Source organism: Platalea leucorodia (genome assembly GCF_965183815.1).
Source record: "Platalea leucorodia genome assembly, chromosome: 4".
Taxonomy (NCBI): domain Eukaryota; kingdom Metazoa; phylum Chordata; class Aves; order Pelecaniformes; family Threskiornithidae; genus Platalea; species Platalea leucorodia.
In genome coordinates, this window is record NC_138826.1 from 64,113,099 (window position 1) to 64,134,816 (window position 21,718).

Consider the following 21,718-nt stretch of genomic DNA (forward strand, 5'->3'; position numbering starts at 1 on the left):
TAGCTGTTTCAGTTTTTCTGGATCTGGAAAATGGTTTGCTTTTCACTGTCTGTTTTACTTTCTTGGATTAGTGTCAACACTGTTCTGCATGTCACCACAAAAAAATAAGGTTTCCTGCTTCTACTGCTGTTTGTCATCTTGCCTGTTATGAGTTTCATTTCAGGTAGCTTTAGCATCTTGTGGGGCTTTTTAAGTTGCTGTTAGAATCTGTTGTTCTGCATTTTGCACTGGCTGATACTTCATGGTCCATTGCCTGCCCACAGCACTCTCATTGTGCCCTGACTGTTTCGATACTGCAACAGAAGAGGCTGAAATACTAAGGTTTTCCAGTTTGAGACCCCCTACTACTGTAATGAAAGGAAGACATGTATGAAGTACTGGTATTTAGTACGTGGTTTTATCGCTAGGCTCCTTCAGTGTTGCATACATCTGCCATTCTTACCTGTCGGGGAACAGAAAGTAGAGAATGCAGCTGTGCTGCTCTGCCTGGCCACATGTGCATCTTGCCTGTGTATGTGCCCTGAAATGGCATCTTTTAATTTCCAGATCATGTCAGCTTAGAGCAGAAAGTATTTGCACAGTTAGCTTGATTTTTTTGCACACAGAGGCATTCTGAAGTAGGGAGCAGTACTAACCTACTGATACTTCTTCTAAACCAAGCTTGTTCAAATATAAGTATATTTGAAGGAATCAGTCTGATCATTGAAATCAATGGATCTACATAAACTTGCAACAGTTCAACAGCTACTTCACCAAGGTTATTCATTGAAGAGGTGCTGATTGTATTAAAGGTGTTTCTGATGAGCTGTGTAGTTCTTGTTCAGTATTCTTGCTAAGTGCTACCTGGTTTTCTAAGCTCTAAGAGAAGCTGAATTTTGGACATCTGCAGTGTTGTGGGAGAAGCGCCAGAGGTCTTACCACAGTCAACAAAATGTTGCAGAAGTTAGTAAAATATGTATCTGCTCTGTACTGTAGCAGTAAGTTTCCCTCTTACTCTAATTTAAAATCCTTTTAGTAACTTAAAACTTTTGCTCAACTGTAATGTGCCTATGACATTTTAGTGTTCTATGTGTCATCTACGGGTTGTGACTTGTCCGGTACTGAAGCAGACAGAGCCTGTGATGGGCCCTCGGGGAAGTGCTTGGTTCCTGCGGCACGTGCGTGCAGCCGAGGGGAAGCGGTCTGGTTCCCTTGAATTCCTCCGAAGGAAGGAGAGTGGCATGGAGCCATGTACTAGGTAGGAGAGGGAATCGCCTGAGGAGGAAGGCGGCTGCCTGACACTGTGTTTCTGGCTGTGGCTGTGAGGGGTGAAGTTGCTCTGTTGCTTGCTTTGGTGGAAAGACCAGTTCTGAGCCTCTTCAGCAGAATTACTGTGGCAGCTTGGGACAGCTGGTGATTGTACTTAGAACAGCTTTGTCAGCAAGAACTTGATGTCTTCTAAAATTAAACCAAAGATCAATGAAAATGTTTTCCCTGCAATTTAAGATGAAAAATCAACAGCATCATTTTTTTGTTCCTGTGAAACACTTAACGCTTTGACAGTATAAACATGCAAGAGAGAGAAAGTGTACATGCATCAGAAAGTGAATTATGGTCCTGCTCCAGTAAAGGAAGGATGCATGGCCTTAAACTTTGTATGTGTGGGCAGACCTGGTTATGAGTATACATACATATAATGATATATGAAATACTTATACAGCATGTTTGGCCATAGTTATGCTTCTGAATCCACATTTAGCCTACTTAAGGACTGAGGATCTACAGAGGCTCCTGAGGGCAGTGAATGCTACAGGTATTCTGTATCTTGGCGTGCCACCTTGCTAGACACAGATACAGACTCAGCAGTGCAATATTAGATAATTAGGCTTGGGGATCGGATCTGTTCTTCCTTGTCTGCGCCAAGCCATCTAGCTATTTATGGATTTTGAGAAGTTCCTGTCATGAAGAGGAAAGCAAAAGGCTTGTTTGGCTCATCATCTTTGTCTGGAACCTGCCAGAGCAAACCTGCTCTAGAATCAAAGCATCACCCTGGGAACGTACTGTGGGAAGATACTTACAGCAGCATATCCAAAAAGGGAGAGAAACTGATGGAACTGCCTGTGAAGTAAGCAGATGTGAAACAAATGGACTGAATTCTTGAGTTTCATCTTTTCTCCGCAGTGTTTACAAAAGCAAAGTGGTTGGAGCGAAAAAAATGGTAACTCAAGAGCAGTATGAGTACAAGAAATTTCTCTGCCTAATTTTTCATGCTCTTTCTTCTGTAGTACTCATTCGCTAGAACTAGGTCTTCTCAAAAATGGCTGTTTCCCCTCCCCTGAGACTTCACCATAAAATAACAATGATTCAGCCATTATTGGCGTATATCCTAATATTAGGATAATCCATTGCTCGTTGGGAGCGTTAGCGTAACTATTTTGTTCCAGAAAACACAGCCTTCTCCTCTCCATAGCTGGGCTAGAACTAGGTGCTTTCCTACCTCCCTTCTAACCTGTGCTCTGTCATTTAGGAATAGACATTGCCTGAAGAAGACCACATTTTGTGAATTACAGGGTCTAGACAAACTGGAAGTCAATCCTGAAACATCATGCCAGGTATTAATGCAGTGTGTGTGTTTAGGAGGGGAAGGAGAGTTTCAGCCATATTCTGAGGGGCAGGAATGGGAACACTTAGGCTTTATACAGCTATCGGTATAGTGGTATATCTGTTTTGTGTACAAATAATCACGTTCAATTAGATTTTTATTTTTGGCTTTCCCCTTACAATGATTCTTTTCACCATTCGAACTCTGCTGTGTTTTGTCACAAGATTTCATCTTTTTCCTGAGGGTGCGAGCTGACTGTCCTCAGCAGATGTTTAGATGGATGTTTTAATTCATGATTGGAATAAACCTGGTTAGGTGATCTCCGAACTGAGAGTCAAAACCCTAACCTCTTCCCAATCCTGAGCAGCTTTATTATTTTACAGTGCTTTAACTATGTCTGTCTTTAATTATACTCTGGGATAATATAGCTGCTGAGTACTGCCTTGATAATCACAAGTTATTTTGTAAACAGGCTGAGCCAGTTGCTGTATATATCCTATAGGGAGTCCAGTTATTGCTAGAACCTCTTACTATTGAAAGTCCTGCAGACAGGCAGAAGTTCATTTGCAGATGACCATACTTTGTAATGGTGGAAGGAAAAAAAAAAAAAAAAAAGCAGTCTTGCTTTCTGGCAAAGGTACCAGCGTGTTAAAATATATGTGCTCTGCTCGTGAAAGTTGAAAAAAGTTTCTCCTAATGTGGAAAGAGTTTATTCTACTTATTAAAGCAATGTGCTGAGTTTACACAGGTCAGCAAAATGCACCTGAGTTACTCTATGGTGTTAGACAAATGCTTTGTCTTACTTGCCTATGTTTCCTCAAGAGTAAAATTAGAATAATGATCACTTAGTGAATGAATAGTGTCATGAGGGTAAGCTGCTTCTAGGATGGGAATTTACCCCAGGAGAACCTTGTGTAAAGAGCAGCTTAGTCTGGCTATGGTGGAACTTGTACCTCTGCGTATTTCAGAGCTTTATTTCAGAGAAATGATTGTATGCAACAGTTGATGACAATTTTAACACATAAAATAAGCTGTGTTCAGTGTTCTGCTTTAGGTATTAGAGACTTCAAATCCTGAAAAAAATCTTGATTTGGTCAGAAAGTAAAAGTTTAAAAAAAAAAAAAAACCAGATATTTCTTAAACTGTAAATATTTTTGAAATTTTGAAGTATCTGTGTAGATATTCCTTTGCCACTTTGAGTTTGAAGGCCATTTTAGGATCATTTTAAAAACCAACAATCAACAAAGTCTATATGTTTTGGAAAAGCTTCACAAATATGAAAGGCTGCTTTGATGAGGGAATGACTGTGTTTTGTGTGGGTTTTCTTCTTTCGTTTAAAGCACAAAGGATAATATGCAAAGAAAACAAGTGCTATGGGGATCTCTGATTCCTTTAAGCTCAGTTCTCCTCTGTAACTGTTTGATTGTGACACTTCTTGTACGATCCCTTGGGAGTAGATCCTGGAAACAAAATCCTTCAAGAGGACTCTCTCTTTTCATTATCTTGAACAACATCCTTATCATAAATCCTGGTAAGAATTAAATGATGTGTGTGGGTCAGATATTTAGATGGATCTTCCTGTGCTTGCACAGCTGGGGTAGCATGAAGAAAGGCATTTTAGTCTCTTCACTTCTTTCTCCTCTTCACTTTTCCTTGGCCTTTTCCTCAAAGGTAATAATAATGCCTTGAGTACAGAGAGGAAGGAACAGACATGAAAACATCTGAAAGAATTTGCTGGTGAAGGCTCGGTCACAGCAGAGCACAGCTATAGTGTGTCCAAATGGTGAGGAGCATGACTGTAGACAGATGTCAGAGGGACATCACCACCACACTGGCTGAGAAATTATTTAGGGTTGTCTAAGGGGATAAATTTGAAATCGACAGGATAACGATCATGACATCGAAGTGTCTTTATGCACACTGCATGGAATTGTTCTGAGTGGAATACTGGAGAAAATTCCACAAAGTGAAATATTTAGAAAAATTGAGAAGATTCCCAAGAAGTGGGTTTGGCTTCTGTTGTCTGAGTCAGGCAGAGCTAGGCTGAGCCAAGTGGTATAAAACTTAGCACAGGGACCACTTCTTTCCTGGAAGAGGAGGCGGCAGACTGGATGACCTCATACACTTTCTCATATCATAGCTAGCTCTGTGAAAACAAATCTCACCAAGAGCTAAAAAAGGATTTTTATATCCATTAGGTTTTCTGTCTGTGCTTGAAAGTACTTTACTTCATCCCAGGGCTCCTAAAGCTGTTTGTAAATATTTCATGGAGTTCAGAGGGTCTCTCCCACTTCAGTTGTTGTTTCTGTGGGTCTGATGTTTGCCTTATGGGCTGTTTCAGTAAATAGGCTTTTAATGCTATTAGGAGCAAAAAACACCTGAGGTCCAGAAAGTCTAAAAACCATTCTACTGCCACATGCAATGGTGTGTCGCTGCAAGCACGTACTGGCAAATGCATCACATTCCTCAGTTTCCACTACAGTCTTGCCTGGATAAAAATGAATGGGGTCGCTTGGCCCCCAGCTTTCAGAAGTGGATGTCTAAAATGCGATTCCAGATTCAAGCACCTACAGAAGTGGTCTAACTTTAGAAGTGGTCTAACTTTAGAATATTGAGTATCTCCAACTGATACCAATGGGACTTACCTCTGAATAACGGCTAGGTAAATCCTATGCCAGTATACAGGGTTGTAGTCCCCTTTAGCCTGTGACTGATAGTGGTCTCATGAGGACAGGACAGATGAAACAACATCTCTCTAGAGACTCTGTCACGCCTATGCATGCAATAGCTGCTTCCCCAGTGATATTCAGTGTTGATCACAATAACATTAGGCTGTCTGGGTACCATGCCTTGGTTTCTGCAGAGAAGAGAGCTGCAGGTGGCTTAAGGAAAGCCTTATCCACTGAGAGACTGGGGCGGTACAGCTGAAGCATGCTGTGCTGACACCTGGGTGATGCTCTCTTATTTACAACCAACAACTATTAGGGACAAGGTGCAACATTCCGAATTTCTATACTTGCATGCGAAGGAGCCTGTGTGTGACAGGCAGCATCAAGCTGCTGCTGGGAATATTTCTGGGGGAGCAGCAGGCAATGACAGAGATGATCTGAAAGGTGTGAGGGTATTGCATTCCGTAGTGAGCTGGCGAGTTAACAGAGAAGTTTATTATTTTTTTTTATTTATTTTTGAAATTATTTCTAAGATGTCAGAGTTTATGCTGGCCTTTCATTTAAGTAAAAGAGATGTGACTGATGTTTCAGCTGATGTTACTTAGTATTCCGTCTAGTTTGTAGGCATAGGAGCATTTACCTGAAGGCTCCAATCTAAAGCAGTATTCGGCTGGCTTTTCCAAACTGGCACATTTATATCAGAGAGGAGCCCGTGAATGAGGCAGTGCAGATGCCACCTAGACAGACAACATTTCTTGTGTGAGTGGATGGGAGGCGATTGATCCGCAGGCTGCGTGCGAGGCAGTGTTATGTGTTATTTCTTGGCTGGCTGTCCTGGGTCTGTTTGGTGCAACTGATGCACAGGTAAGCATTGATCACAAGCTCTAAACTTCACAAATGCTTTTTGAATGAACAGCATAAACCAAAAACTATTAATTAGGCTAGGGAATGTCAGAGTTGTTACTGACAACTGGAAAGTAACACTGCACCCTCTTTTATTTTTCTGCTTTTGCACTTAGTCATTCTGCTTATATGCTGTGATGTTTGCCAAAATACCGCTCCGTTGCCTGACACCAGTGTGATGTGTCTCTGTATTTTCAATCTCAAGTTGTTTGATAGCATCATCAAGTTTATTAATAAACATTAATGTCCTCTGAGGACAGATAGTAGGGTATTGACTAGGCATGCAAACCACTTAAAAATAAAGTGAAGATCTAAACTGGAGCCTTGCAGAATTCCCCCAGAGGGGGGTAACAGAAATTGTGTTCATTTACCAAAACAAATGCGTCTTCTGGAGAGAGAAGTCATGTTATATTAAAAAGGAATAACCACGTCCGAGGGCCACAAGCTTCAAGCAATCCCCAGCATCAAAAACGTCAAGGGGCCGTTGACTGCTGCACCAGAAATTTTGCCTTTGGCCAAGTGCATACTCACAAGAACGATGAGAATATTTCAACGTGGTTCAGAGACTGTCCTAATTCCCACATGCTTGGCAGGCAGCTGGCCTTTCTAAGAGAGTCTAAATGTCTGTGAGGCTTGTGCTGTCTCAGTGGTAGTGAGGATTAAAAGACAAGGATGGATTATGACCTGTGATACTGACTCAGTCAGCAAAAGACACTTATGTTTAAATACATAAGATGTGTGTATGTATATTACAATACAAGCATTCATTTAAACAGGTTATTCATCCTATTTGACCTATCACTGAAGAACAATAACTCTTAAAACTCCAGCAATATGAGGTATTGCCCTGAAAAATCATCATTGGCCACCGTGTTCTCTTTGTCCCACGTCAAAGCTGCGGTTTCTATATTTTTCATATTATTGATTTAGCCTTTTTGGACTCTTAAAGTTTCCTTACTGCAGGCCAATACCAACCCTAATGGACTTTTTCTGCTCAGTGAAGAGGCTAGAAACCAAAAGGTGCAGTTACTATCTAAACTGTTATTAGATCAGAGATGTAGAGAGTTACCAACCCATCTGTAAAGTGCTGGAGAATCAAATTACAGCAGGTATTCAGGCCAGGGGAAGCTCAGCTGGCCTGGATATTATGAAGGAAAATCCTAAGACTGGAACATAATTGAACTGTCATTTTCTGAACAGCAAAATAATTTGTTTGAGGTGGTATCCTTTCCTGCCCTTTCTTGGAACTCACTCAATCGTGTTAGTAGTTTTTTTGTGCCTAAGTGGGATGGGTTTGAGTTATGAAATGTGATTCTTCACATTGGAATAATAATGTGAGGAATCTAAAACTATTTGGTCCTTAAAGCTGATCAACTTATCACTATCCAACACAAAGGACTCAGAAATCAGATATCCAAACAAGCTGAATGTATTAAAGCAATGACAAGGGATGCTAAGGTAACAGAATGGTGTTGACTAATCTTCTCAAATGTGAGATTTGGTCCCGGTTTCAGTAAAGTACATCAGGCAGGAAAATTAGTGCTCCTTACTCCTTTGTTTCCCTATTTTCATCTGTTTCTCATTTCCTAGGAGTTCCAGTGTCCATTTCTACTACGTTTTCTCTCCATCTAATCTTTTGCCCCATTCCTTCCCCTCCTTTTCCACTGGCTGCTACTTCTGTTCTCTTAATAGTGGTGTCAGGGCTCATGCTTTCCCTTGATGGTCCCTCATATGCCACACCTGTCAGTATTTACACTACTGTTCAATAAAACGTGTAGTTTTCTCAGCTTCCCATGCTAGTACACGAGGGAAGGCAGGGAAGCCGGCAGAGAGAGAAGCAGAGCACTGGGATGCAGCATGTGCATTGCTGGACCATGAGGTCACCACTCAGACAAGGAAGGAAACAGGTTAGCATTTTATTCTTGCGATACCGAACAATGCGCAGAGTACGGAAGGGACCCGTATTCAAAGTCACTCCCATGTCCCAGTCCCATCGCCCTTCCTGCGCCCCGCCTCCCACACATTGCCTCCAAAAGAAAATGTTTTTCTTTTTACTTTCTGAAGGTTTGGGCTGTGGTTTAGGGAGAGAAGAGCAACAGTTTTATAAATAATGACTTTAAAATAAATTATGCGTAAATCAAATGAAAACTATCTAAATATTTCCAATATCATTACAAGAAAATCCAGAATACGTTATTATTTATATATAAAAGAAAGCTGGTTAGATCAACCTTGCTTTTAACAGCAGAATGAAAACTGAGTTAAGAACCTAGTGGATTTACATTTTCTTCTTTTTTCCCTACCTCCTTTTTTCTCCTAGTTTCCACCCATCCTCATTACTTCTGCTTTTTATTTAACTCAAAGGCAAAGAGCTATGAAAGCTCCATGAACTGAAAAAAAATATAGATGAGATTGTTCAGCTGCCAAGTTCAAATCACCACCTGAATATTACCTAATTTCTCACTGAAGGTATGAACGTTTGAGGTTCAGCAGTGTCACAGAATGGTAGATCTCCTGAACTAGAAGTTCTCAAGAAGCTACCAAAGGAAAAAGTACATATGATCTGTACAGGAATAGTTTAAAGAAAAAAAAAGCAGCCTTGCTTTCTCTGTTGCCTCACATTGGAGCAATCAGACAGCAATCCCTAGAAATATGAAAAGATGTATAGTATATCTTAAAGTGAGTGGGAAAATACACCTCTATAGGTGCTAAAGAGAAGTGAAAAAAAAAATCGGGCTTCTTTCCTCAAAAAATATCTTCAACCTTCTTTTCCTGGAGAGCAAAGTAATTTTCTTTAGTATGTATTATTCTGACTAGTGATCAGAAGATGACTGGACAACAGCCTAATTTTTGTTCTGCTTCACATTTTCCGGCCAAGATTACAGGGAACGTGACTGTTGTCATTAGTGTCTGTGTTCCATCAACACCTGTATTTCCGCTGTTAAGACTGAGGATTAATCTGACATATAAAGAGTACCAATGCCTTAGATACATGAAGTTGTGCATTTCCACTTCATACTTCAGCATTTAAAAGTGACATGTATATTTGAACATACTTTAGAAGATCTGTAATTGTTTTCTCATGGTGCAGAATTTAATCCAGCATTTTCAAATGTACGTGGGCCAAGTGCAAATGATACAATGTATGGGACAAATATTGTCTTTTCAGTGTGTGAAAAGGCTAAGAGTTTTTGGAAATTTGGACAAATTTTAAGGGCACTTTAGACATCCAGTGTTTAAGATGTGTCAAATTTCCACACCACTTTAAAAAATCGGTTTCCACTATCATACCAATATGCAAATTATGTAATTTTTTCATTAAGAAACTGAAAGGCTGGGGTTTTTTAGAGGTACTCTCTTCTATTGAAAGAATATAATAAATGAGACCAATATTAGATTTCATCTAATATCTCTCTTGGACATTCTCGTTTTGGAGCATCTCATTAATTCTTTTGGGGGGGGGAGGATAAAGACGTGTTCAAATGCTCACAATGAGACAGTTGCTGTCAGGTAGCCATGTGATTTTTTTTACTGACTCATTGAAACATTGTTCTCTGGAAGTTCAAGCGTTGATTATATCAGACAAATGTTCTGGTGGTGGGCAATCTAGCTGCAGAGTCTTTTGTCTTTTAACAGCTGGACTTGTTTTCTGATCTGAATTAAAATAAAAAAATTCTGAGCAGGATCAACCCCCAGTGCATAACTAAGAGTTTGATGGGAGGTGGCAGGTTTTGTATTTACAAGTATGCATTACCTGCAGCAATACCAGATAAACTGGCTGTGCTGCATTGTAGGAATCAACCAGCCAGTTCCCCGAGTGGCCTATGGATTTGATAGCAGAAACCAGCCTCTCACATCTAGGTAATAGGTTTGATTTTGACCTATGTTGACAATGAAAGCTAGTCTCTGTAAAAGATGTTGATGATACCAATTATCAGTAGATAGACAGGATTTCATATCACCAAGAAATAGTTACAGTTATTAATGATTTATCTTCCATCATGAGGGATTAAGCAGAGACCAGAGATGCCACCATATGAAGGAGTAGGAAATTCTATTTATCACTACGTGTGGATTCCCCCAAACGAAAGTATAGCATAAATAGTAGATTTCTGTCTCCTTCCTGCACAACTATCTTTCAAAATAGTACTCAGTTCTTTATTTTAGGTGGAACACTGTTTTTTATCTCATATATTTCGGGTGGTAACTCTGCCGTGTTCCCAGTTTTGGTCATCAGTTGTCAATATTAGGGTTTAGAATTGCAACTCTTCAGGTGGTACATCAAATGTAATAACAAAGCCTAGCAAATAGATTTTATATGAATGCAAATCTTCTGAAGAAATCAGAAGCTCAGGAACAAAGGCACGCAAGGTTAATAAAAGCATTGGGAAAGGTATTAGAAGTTACAGATTGAGAATAGCCTACTAATTCCACGGCTAGGGTTATGCCCAGGACATAAATTGCTTGGGGAATAAAACAAGGGCTATGACTATGTTCTGTACATTAAGACTAAATTATCCCTTGGTATAAATTTCATTGAAACGAATGGACTTACTCTGTTAGTTAACCCATATTACTCTGTTGGCTTTTCCATTAACATCAACAGGCTGTGTGCTGGGAGAGCCATCTCATATTACCTGTGCCGCCTTTCCCTTCAAAGATCAAGGATATTTGTGCCAGCGTTTAGTCCTCAGCACGTGTGTTATTTTCCAGAGTCTGTGTGCACTTTTCATTACCATTACACATTCCCATCGCATAGCAGGAATTGCTGATAATTATCCTCTTGATTAACGTGGCTATTAGAGAGAAATCTCTAAACTTGGAGAGCTGCTTAGTTTGTACATTTGATTCTTATATATTTGTGCCTTTCGTTGACCGCACTGCAGGCCATCAGTCATAGGAAAAGCTAGGCTTCTGTCTCAGGAAAGCATAGCCTGTCAGGTAATCAATTAAAATCCATTAAAATATTAACTAGATTATTTTGCTTATTTCTCATTTGTGTTCAGGAGGCGTTTAATACCACGTAGCTCTCTACAGGAAAGACCCTCAGCTAAATTCATGCCCAAAGTTCCTTCCCTCCATACCACAGGGTCTGTTATTCCTGACTCCATCATGCTTTTGCTGTGCCCATACAGTAAATTGATGCTGCATTTATTTACCCGTTACAGCACTGCTAGTATCGAACTGAATTTGAAATGCTTTTACACACCAGTGGCCCCAGTGTGAAAGGTGAAATATAAACCTCGAAATCTATCATCAGGATTATTACATTAAAAGGTTGTATGGTGACGTATTCACAATTGCAGCGAAACAAAGATAAGGATGTTTGCCCTTGCGTGTTTCAACTTACTATTTTAATTGACTACCATAAAATATATCAGGTTTACCTTCTCCGAAATCCTGCTGCTGTTCTGATATGTTAGCTTTTCTTTGCAATGCAATAAAATACTCTTCGCATTTTGGTATTTATCATAAAGACCTTTTCAGCAAGAAAGCAGCTTAAAATCCCTGATTTAGTGACTGCTTTATGTGTGTAAGCGGCGTTTCAATGGGTGCAGCATGCAGGGATATGACACAGGTCAATTTTTTACTTTAAACAGGAGCACTCTGCCACTTGGGCGGAAGATGGCCGCAGGCACTGGGGACACGGGGGGGGGGGGAGTGGTGGCTGCCGGCTCCAGCTCCTCCTCGTTTCTGAGCTGGAGGGAGCGAGGTTTCCCAAGGCACTCTACCTACCACCCCGGTTCCTCTGTCATTTGCACCAGCGGACCGAAGCCCATGGCAGGTCCCGCTGCGGGAGCCCACCTTTTTTCCTTGGTAAGGCAGGCTGCCGGGGAAGGCGGTGCACGTCCCGTCACGCAGACAAGGTGCAGACAGGGTGGACACACGTATTTGGAAAGTGGGATCTGCTCCCAGACCTGCAGGTGGGATAACGCTGGCCGGAGGATGAGAGGTCGGTGTTAAAGAGGAGAAGGAAGGCGTCCCCGTTTCTCCTGAGCTCATGATCAGACCCTTCACTCGCTCTGAACACCGTCCCTGAATAAAGCACCGGCTTGTGGCAGGTCAAGGCCTCAACGCTGTCAATGGAAAAAATCAGGATGTTTTATCAGTCCTAGCAATCAATTAGTTTAGTTAGGACTAGAGCAGGCACAACATTTTCAGATGAAAGTGTGATTTTTGGAAGCACCTCTGCCGTTGTCGCACGGCACGTGCTTATAAAGATTTACCTCACAGCCACACCGCTCCGGTCAGATGGTGTCAGAGCAGTCCTGGGGGCTGGCAGCCCCTTTCCTCCCTTGCCTGTTCACCGTTTTCAGCCCGCTCCTGTTCCAGCACACGGCCGGCTCGCAGGGGACGCCGGATCCCATTCGCCTCTCATTTTAACCCCGCCGGCACCGGACTCCCGGCTCATTCCACCCGCGGCGTGCGGGGCTCCCCGCGCTGCCGCTCCGGCCGCTGCCGGGGAGGGCGCGCAGGCCGGGGGGCGCGCGGGCCGGGCCCCCGCCGCAGCCCCCCCGCCACCGGCCGCTCGCCCCGCTCCCGCCGGCTCTGCCCGGGCTGCGCCCGCCCCGCCGCTCCCCCCGCCGCCCCCGCGCCCGCCCGCGCCGCCCGCCAGGATCCCCGCGCGCCGCGCCGCCAGGGGGCGCTGCTGCTGCGGCGGCGGCGGGGGGCGGGGCCGCGGCGAGGGGGCGGCGCCCGAGCCCACGTTCGAGTTCCCAGGGCGACGGGTGGTCGCGCCGTGACGTCAGGGTGTTTCCCGGTGACGTCAGGCGGCCCATGCGCAGTGGCCGCGGCGGCGATTCTGGGTGACGTCACGGGCCGGGCGTGACGTCCCGGTGGCGCGGGCCGCTGGGAGCTGGCCGGGATCTGCGCTCGCCCCCCTCCCCCCTCCCACTACGGGTCGCGGCTGGGGGCGTCCCGGCGGCGGGGACGCGGCTCCCCCCTCCCTCGCCCCAGCGCTTCGATCCAAGATGGCGGCGCTGAGCAGCGGCAGCAGCGCGGAGGGGGCCTCGCTCTTCAACGGGGACATGGAGCCCGAGCCGCCGCCGCCCGCGCTCGGCGCCTGCTACCCGGCGGGCAGCGGCGGCAGCGGCGACCCGGCCATCCCGGAGGAGGTGAGGCCACACGGCGGCTGCGGCGGCCGCCCGCCCCCCCGCCGCCGATCGCGCCCCCGCCCCCTCCGGCCGGCCCGCACCCGGGGGCCGGCGGCGGGCCCGGCCGTGGCGGCGGCGCGGGGCAGGGTGAGGCGCGGGGCCGGTGGCGGCGGGGATCCCCGCTCCGGGGAGGCCCCGGCCTCCTCCCCCCTCCGGCGGCGGGGGGCGCCGCTCGCTCCCGCCGCCGCGGGCGATGCAGTGTCGGGGCGGGGAGGCTCCGCGCCTCGCCGCGGCCTCGCTCCCGCCGCGCGTCCCCCGGCGCCCGCAGGCAGCGGCCGGGGCCCGGGCCCGCTCCGGCCCGGGGGCGGCCGGTGCCGCCCTGAGGAGGCGGCGCCCCCGGAGCCGCGGGGGCCGGGGCTTCCCCCGCCGCGCTCCGGCCGGGGAGGGCTGGCGGGCCGCGCTGGTGGCAGAGCAGCCCACCTCCGTGCCCCGCCTGCCAGGCTTGCTGTTGCCCGGCGGCCGTGGCTGGCGAGGCTTCCGTGTGGGGGGGGTTGTAACCGGTTTCCCCCGGTGGTTTTGAAACGCTCGAAATATATTTTAAAAAACCAGGATTGGGTACGGGTCCTTCTGTGGGTGTTGGCCTGGCTCACCGTTTCTGCACGAGGAGTCTGAGGAAACGTTAACGGACAGGGCACTCTGCAGCGTTGAGGATGCCAGGCCCCTGGTGCGTGTCTCTCTTACATGCTTCCTGTGTTTTGGGGCGTATTACTTAACTTCCCAATCCCACGGAGAGCGAGCCGTACTACCTGTTTTGCTAGGGTTAAAGCCTAAGTTGCTAACGCTTCTGAAATGTTTTCAGAAGGTGGAATAAAATGTGCTGCAACAACACAAGGTATTTTGCAGATTCGAATACTGTAGGCATCGAAGTCAGAACGAATTGCCAAACACCATGCATCAGGTCTGTTCTGGAGGTAAATACAGATGCCAGAAGCTCTGCCTTCGTATTCCGAGCCTTAGTTGCTGAAGATTATTTCAGCTCAGCTTTCCCGAGCGTGTCTGTGTAATCGGTACAGGACCTCTCATCTGTGGGCAGAGTCTTGTGGCCCTGTGAGGTGCCGAGCCCACCGAGTAACAGCTCCTTGCTGCTCTGGGGGGAGAGCCTCCAGCAGGGAAAATGGGCTGGCTTCGATCATCAGCTCACAGAGCAGTCCAGTTTGACTCCCAGCTCACCAGAAAAAGACTATCTTTTTATCCATTTTATTTATGAATAGCATGGTGGATTGTAGTGGAATTAATGAGTTGAGAAGTTTGACAAGTACTGGAGCTCATGCTGGGTAGACCGCCAGAAAGGAGAAGCAGGGAAAGACTCTGCCCCTATCAATGCTAGTGAAGGTGAGATTGATTCCCTCATCTTAAGGAGCTACTGGCTTACTTGCTGAAGGAAGGCAAAACTCAGCAGTATACATGTATTTTACACCTAACCAGCAGGGTGATTAAATGCTTTGAGTAATGCAAGTCCGGTCTTAACTTTCCTGAGTAAGGAGAAACTCTCAATTGGTTGAGAAACCTAAATACCTAAAGAGTGGGGTTTAACAAATGCTTTCTTTCAGCAGCAAAATGAGGTTAAAAAGCTTCTTGCTGACTTTTATTGCCAGATTGTGCTGGTGCAACTGCGCATGGAACTGAATTTATCAGTTATTCCTGCCATAGAAAAAACAAATCTCTGTGGAATTATTTCAATAACTGGTTTATATTGTGGCCCTAGAAACAGTACTATTAATACAGCCGAGTTGGGTAAATAAACTGCAGCGCAAGAGAAAGGAGAGGGGAAAGCAGTGGCAGGAGGCAAGATTTTTTTTTTTTTTAAATCAGTTTTCATACCAAGGGGGGGGTGTGTGTTTGTGAAACTGCCATAAGTCACTTCAACTTCAAAAATATTTTAGCCTGTGTCAGTCGTTAGATTTGACTCCAAATGCTAAATGACATAGTGTAGCTTCCCCCTCACCTGAATATCTTGCATCCCTATATGAGAGCAAGGGACAGAGAGAAGCAGTCTGGTATCTGGAACGCCTGCCTGCCAGAGAGGTTGGTATGTCACAAGTATGGGTGCAGATATTCAAGGTTAGGAAGTGTGTGTGGGTGTTCGTGTATTATTTAAAAGTAAACTTCTTATACATTGGAAATTCTGAAATTATAGGTCTAAGGCAGAGCTGGTCCTAGAATTTTTATTTTCTCACGTGGTTTTGTTCTTTAGTTGGCTAGTTCTTCCTCAGGTCGTAAGTAATTAAGTTTTGTTTGCTCTACAAGTAGACCTATTACTTCATCTAAACCTGTACTTTTAATAAAGTTTGAGACTAAAAAATTGCTGATACAGTTAAAATGAAAACTATCCTTAATACAAAAACAAGCCAACCTAAAGTGTAATGCAAATTCAAAGTGACATAAGTCAGAAAAATACTGAAGTGTTTCTAACTGACTCATGGCTCTAATGTAAGTACATGTTCTAGTGTTTTGTTTCGTTCCTTTAAGACAATGTAAATCTAAGCTTTAAAAGTAACCTTGCTGTGGAAGCCCGGCAAGGAGCATAACCTCATTTATTTTGAGGAGATACCTGGAAAGGTTTTAGTTCCCTATAATCTTTCGGGAACTGCTGTCCCAGTTTCCAGAAGGAAAACTTTCAGTTCTATACTCAGTTTGTAGTTTTAAAAGAGGGGTGGACAACGAGAATCTCTGACAGACCTTGAAGTAGTCTTACACAAACTTGTAAGTTGGAGCTCTCTGGTGAAGGAGGTATTCTGTATCAAGATTGTAATTGGGTGCTTCTGTGTTGGTTAAAACTACGTCAGTGTCACTTACAAATTCAAGGGTTGGGGTTTTGAAAAACAAAGTTAAGCCATATCGTTCAACTCGTGGCCGGTTTTTAATCAAATTATGAATTTAGTTCTTCAGAAGCTGCCTCCATAGCCTAACTGCTGATGCTAAAAATCTTCTTCTAATAATGAAGTCATTACATAAGAGTATAATAATTGCTAAAGCATTTTTTTCTGTATTACAATTCAAGATTAGTAAGAGTAGCTGTGCGTGCACTTATGTAGTATATTTAGGAAATAGGTACTTCTTGGAGGCATAAGGATTTGGAAAGGATAGGGACAAGTGAATTTAGCAGAAATTTTCCTGTTCCGCTGACCATTCAGTTGCTGCTGTTGGGAGGCCTAGGGTGAGTGCTGGCGTCCGGAGGCACGTAGGTTGGCTTCTTCCCCAGGACGAATTCTCGGGACGAGAGATTGTTTGGATGGAAGGTTTTCAGAGTATTACAGGGTTGTTGATACAGTAAGGAGTGTGTGACAGCTGGGAGGAAAGGCTCTGTTCTTGTTGCTAGAGATTATTTACACCAATATTAAATAATTCAAATGGGATTTTCTGTACTTGGAGCTTTGTGCCCCGAACTGCTCTTTGGAAGACGAAAATGACTTTGAAGGTTATGAAGTGAGGGCCTGAGCTGTTGGGTGGTCGATGGTTTTCTAGGCGGCAATGCTGGAATTTATCCTGCATGAATATTAGTTCTATATTTAGAAACCGTAATCTTATAAAACAGATTTAAGAAGAATGAAATGCATAGAATGAAAAGGTGCCTCTAACCTTATAATATGAAGTAAGTGGTGGGTTCTCATAAAGTAACATAGGTACACCAAGAAAAACTGGGCTTGTTTTTGTTGCAATAACATTTAGGGAACCTATCGTGCTGAGAATTAGAATAACTTTCCTTTTAAGTTTCTATTTCTCTGAAGTTTACAGTTAAACATGCTACTTATTTGGAAAGTTGAAACGATATAAGCATTTTTTTGCTTCATTGCTTTTGTGGTTTTGGGAATACATTTTATGTTGAATCTCAATTATGTTTCATTGCGTTTGTGTTCAGTGATTGAGCTAACTTTATAGTCTGTGAATGACATCCTATTTAATTGTGAGGGCAAGTTAAACTTTAGCTACAAGATGTTTCATATCCAGCTAATATTCTGCAGGAGTATATCTCAAAAGATAAGTGAAATAATTCTTTTGTTTTGTGTAGCACAGGAAAGGCCTTAGCTGAATAGTACGTCTGACTTGGGGTCAAAGCTTCAAGAAATATATGGTCTAGCTGAGGAGAGTCTAGAGGAGAATAGTAACAGTGATCTGAAGTCTGGGAGGTTAGAGCTTTGAGGAAAGACTGAAAAAAAAAAACCCCGAGGTTGTTTAAAAAAGAAATGGAAATTGTGAAATCTGATGCAAAGAAGAATGCAAATAACTTGTTTTCCAGGCTTGTGGTGATTACTGCCAGAAGTAGTGAGCTTAAATGGTAGCAGAGGAGATGGTTTCACGTTACTATTAGACCTTTTACTTTATGGCTAGGTATAGTGAAGCATGAAAATAGGCTTTCTTAACTTACTTATAAAATGTCCATTAATAGATTCTGTCACCTCCGCAGGCAAACATATGTCAGGAGTGATGGGGGGAAGTTGGTCCAGGTATAGAGAGGACAGTGACTTTGATAACTTCTCATCTTTTTTTTCCTTAGGCGTTTTATGATTTATTTGTGGCAAGTTAGATCGAACATTAGAATACAACCTTGAAATACTTGAGTTTAGTGGGGATACTAAGGAAATTTCTGCTTATGGTGTCTTTCCCAAAGGGCAATAGGATTAACAGCTCTGTCCTGTGGTAGCTTGTTTGATTACACAAAACTTGCTTAGTAGAGTAGTAGCTTCTTCTGAAAAGTTTTGGTGTCTCGGGAGGCTTATTTCTTGTCTCTGTGGATGTCCACAAACTGGTTGGATACAAAGTGTTGGGTACTGAGTTTTTTGTTCGTTTATGTTGTTACTTAAGCCACTAATGCTATTCCCATTTGTGTTTTGTTGTGGTTGTTAAACTCAAAGACATCTTATTTTTTAAGCTGTTCTAATAATATCCTTCTTGACACTTGTTTAGCCAGGAAAGGCAGTTCTTTTGTTGCATGTAGTTAAAAATACTGTAGACCAAATGAGATTTGTTTTTTTAAATGGCAATATCTTTTGATGGTAGCGATTTTTAAAAACAAACTAATTTCTTCAAAGCTCCAATATTCCACTTTATGTTATTTTGTAACAAATCTAGAGTTCATTTTATTAATTTCTGTATCTATAGAAAATTTAGCTGCATGGAAGATTTTGGAGGGAATTTCAATTAGAAGGAAATATAATTTTATTTGTACTTCCAAGGGAAACAAAAGAAGGTTTCAAATGATCATGAAACCGCTAATTGTCTTCCAATTCAGCTTTACATACAAGCTACTTCAGGTTTCAGAGTTTTTTGGCGAGGCTTTTTGGCCAAGTGTAAACTTGATGTAAGTTTTATTTTCAGTTTGAACAACTCGCTTTTGAAGGGCAGCGTAATGTACAATGTAGTAGAAATGCTCTGTCGTAAGCATAGCCCCTAACGGTTGATGCTGCTCCCTATCACTGCAGTTGCCCTGAAGTCAACCGAATGGGGCTCTGCCCCCCAGGGCAGGAGGTTTTGCTGCTTTCTGTACCTGCGCCTGGCTGCTCAGCCGGATCTACTCCCTTGTGCCAACTTAGTACCATGTAGGTCTTCCCTAAGTTGATTCACCTCACTAATGCTGGAGAAAATCGGCATCGCATTTGCTGGTTAGTTTTCTGCAAGCTTAGTGAACCGAATCTCCTCAGCGTGGCACCCAATGAGCTCCAAAACTCTTACGAGGCAGGAGACAGAAGGAATGTGGCTATGGAGAGTAGTGGTAGTATGGTGGATAATCAATTTATTTTCCCTTCCCCCTCCCCCCCCCCTTTTTTTTTTTCATCTTTGTCCCATGAAACTGCACTGGTCTTAATGTTTTATATTTGAATGAGAAGTCTTGTTCATCTGAGGCTTCCTTAGCTGGACTTGCTAGGTTTAGATCCCGAGACGTTACATCCTTGTGGTCCTGAGCTTACACATGCTGGGTTGTGGCAATCTTACTTGGTCTTTCTAGATTACTTTCGAGCGTACCTTTCACAGAAATGTGATTACATGCCATAGTTTTACCAGTGTGCCAAGGACGTGAAGGTCCTCTATGAGCTTCTTGTATAGTAAGTATACTTTCCCAACAGCTTTGACCACGTGAGAGTTCTAGGTACAATATTTAGTTTTTGAGATGTGAGATGGTTTTTGTAATAATCAACTGTTCACACATCTGTGTGTGTGAACACAGCTACTTTCTCAAAGCTAGTGCAGGATACAGAAGTCGGTACGCAACATATGTGTTTCTTTGCTTTAGCTTTTTTATTCCAGTTGCGCTTGAGCTTTTTGGGCGTACAATGGAATCCTCTTAATCTCCCCTCCTGCGCACAGCTTCTTTCCAAAATGATGAAATACGTGTTTATGCAACTGATTTCCTCTTCTGTGACCAGTACTGAAGTTAAACAAGGCTGCTTGATGCAGAATTACATGCCTTTTCTTCTTTTTTTCCTGTTTAAACCCCTTGCTGCAAATGTTTAGCTTGTTACTCCACCTATTTAGCATTTGCGTGTTTTGAAGGAGCTGCAACAGTGCCTTTCTTTATGCTGTTTCTGATGACGTTTCGTGAATGCGGACCCTAGCAAAAAATGGTGAAAGAGGTGAAGGTCTCATTTTTAACCATTCCCATTGTCCGAAGGTGCTGTCAGTTCAGGCATGAGTTTTCAGGGAACAGTGCTGCCAGCTAGCATCCCACCATGACACTCCCGACCAACACGAACATTAAAAATCAGCAAACAGAACCTGTGCTCTTTTCAAAATGGAGCTTGTTGTGCAGTGCAGGTATAGTGCTCAGTATCAAATGAATTCTCCACCCTATCAATACTGAATTCAGGAGATCATAAGAGTGTCTTTGGGCACTGAAGGAAGCTTTTATTTTTATAAGGTTCTGATCAAGTGAAATATTTTTGTGGGTTCTCCCAGTATATCTGCACAAAATTTAGTGTGAAAAGGCAATTAAATTTCTACGTGAAGGGTACCAACTTTGTGTAAAATCTTTCGTCTAGGAAGCAAGCAAGTAAGCTTGTTAATGAACAAAATGTACTTACTGTTTAAAAATGTGTTGCGTAACTAAGTGGCTAGGAACTTTTTTTACCGCAAAAAGGGGGATACCAGCTCTAATATCTTTATCTGTTACATAGTGAGGCCCCTGAAACAGTATAGTCATTAGTAAACCTGTTGTTAAATGCACTGATAAGTAGTAAATACTTTTCAAATGCAGTTACGTTGTATTCAGTCAACATTTTCTGACATTTGGAGCACAGACTTTAAATTTTTTTTTTTTTTTTTTACTTTATCTCAGATAAAGGGTTTGTTTGAGGGTAGGCATTTCTGAAGTCAGAGTAGCGTGTCTAGTTTTTTTATCTCTCTAGTACTAGTTATTCACTAATGGTGTTTGAAAAGCACTGTAAAATCAACATGAAATAAAATACATCATTATGACCAAGAAGTTGGTAGTATCTAACTGTTTGGAACTGGATGGTTGTATATTGGTGCCTCAATCTTTGAGCTGGTTTAGTAAATTTATTCATTAAATTTCAACAGGTCAAACACTCTCTCTAATTGACTGTAAGTAATGTAGATTTAAATGTGAGTCTTCAGCATCATCCGAGGTAGCTTTCAGAAAGAATGTTTAAAGAAATCCTAATAATTTTGCTAGAATACAGTCTGTAAGTGCTAATAAAGTCTCTTGTGACGTTTTTAAGCTTATGTACATCACTGAAAATTGATGTAACTTTTTCCAGTCTGTAGATTCAGTAGTTATAAGTCTTGCGGCAGGTTTTATGTACTAAATAGTTCTCCAGTTGGATCAGCTGAAGTTTGACTAAGTCAAATAAAAATATCTTTTTCAGTGGTGTTTGGTTTTTTTTTTTTTGGGGGGGGGGGGGGGGGGGGAGGGTTCAGTTTTCTAAACTAGTTGGTTGTTTTCAACATCCTGCCATGGTAGCTGTTGTATCTTGGTTTGGATTTTTTAAACTCTCCTAACTCTACAATGAGTGGCAAGGAGCCAGTTCTGCCTTTTATATTATTTCATTTTTCATGTTGGTACTAGGGTTACTAAGGCAGCATGGTCTGCTGAGTAGAACATAGAATTCTATTTAGGAGAATGTGGTTTCTGTGGCAGTTTCTATTTGCGACTGTTTTCTGTGATTGGGAGCAAATTACTTGTGTTTTACAAATTAAAAAAAAAAACCAAGTACATTTGCTCTGTTTCAGGTTTTGAGACCTGTTTGTGATAAAAATGGGATACCTTAGTTGCTTTATTGGATCACAGATATTTCTGAACAAACAGAATATATTTGTACTTGACTAACAATTCCATCTGTCCCTTACATTTTGTGACTGGTTGGTAGAAAATGCATGCATAGTGTAGTAATAGTTTAGTGGTGGTATATTGCAAAGTATATAACAAATTATTTTATAGATTAATAACAAGAACTTTT

At 42.9% G+C, this 21,718-nt stretch overlaps 1 protein-coding gene across 1 annotated transcript in view; it reads left to right on the forward strand.

The window, feature by feature from the left end:
• Positions 1-12,884: 12,884 nt before the first annotated feature.
• Positions 12,885-21,718, forward strand: part of BRAF (B-Raf proto-oncogene, serine/threonine kinase) — an 81,221-nt gene continuing 72,387 nt past the window's right edge. The window contains exon 1 of the mRNA XM_082309648.1: positions 12,885-13,268. Coding sequence (XP_082165774.1) covers positions 13,125-13,268 — 144 coding nt within the window. The 5' untranslated portion in view covers positions 12,885-13,124. The remainder of the gene's footprint in view (positions 13,269-21,718) is intronic.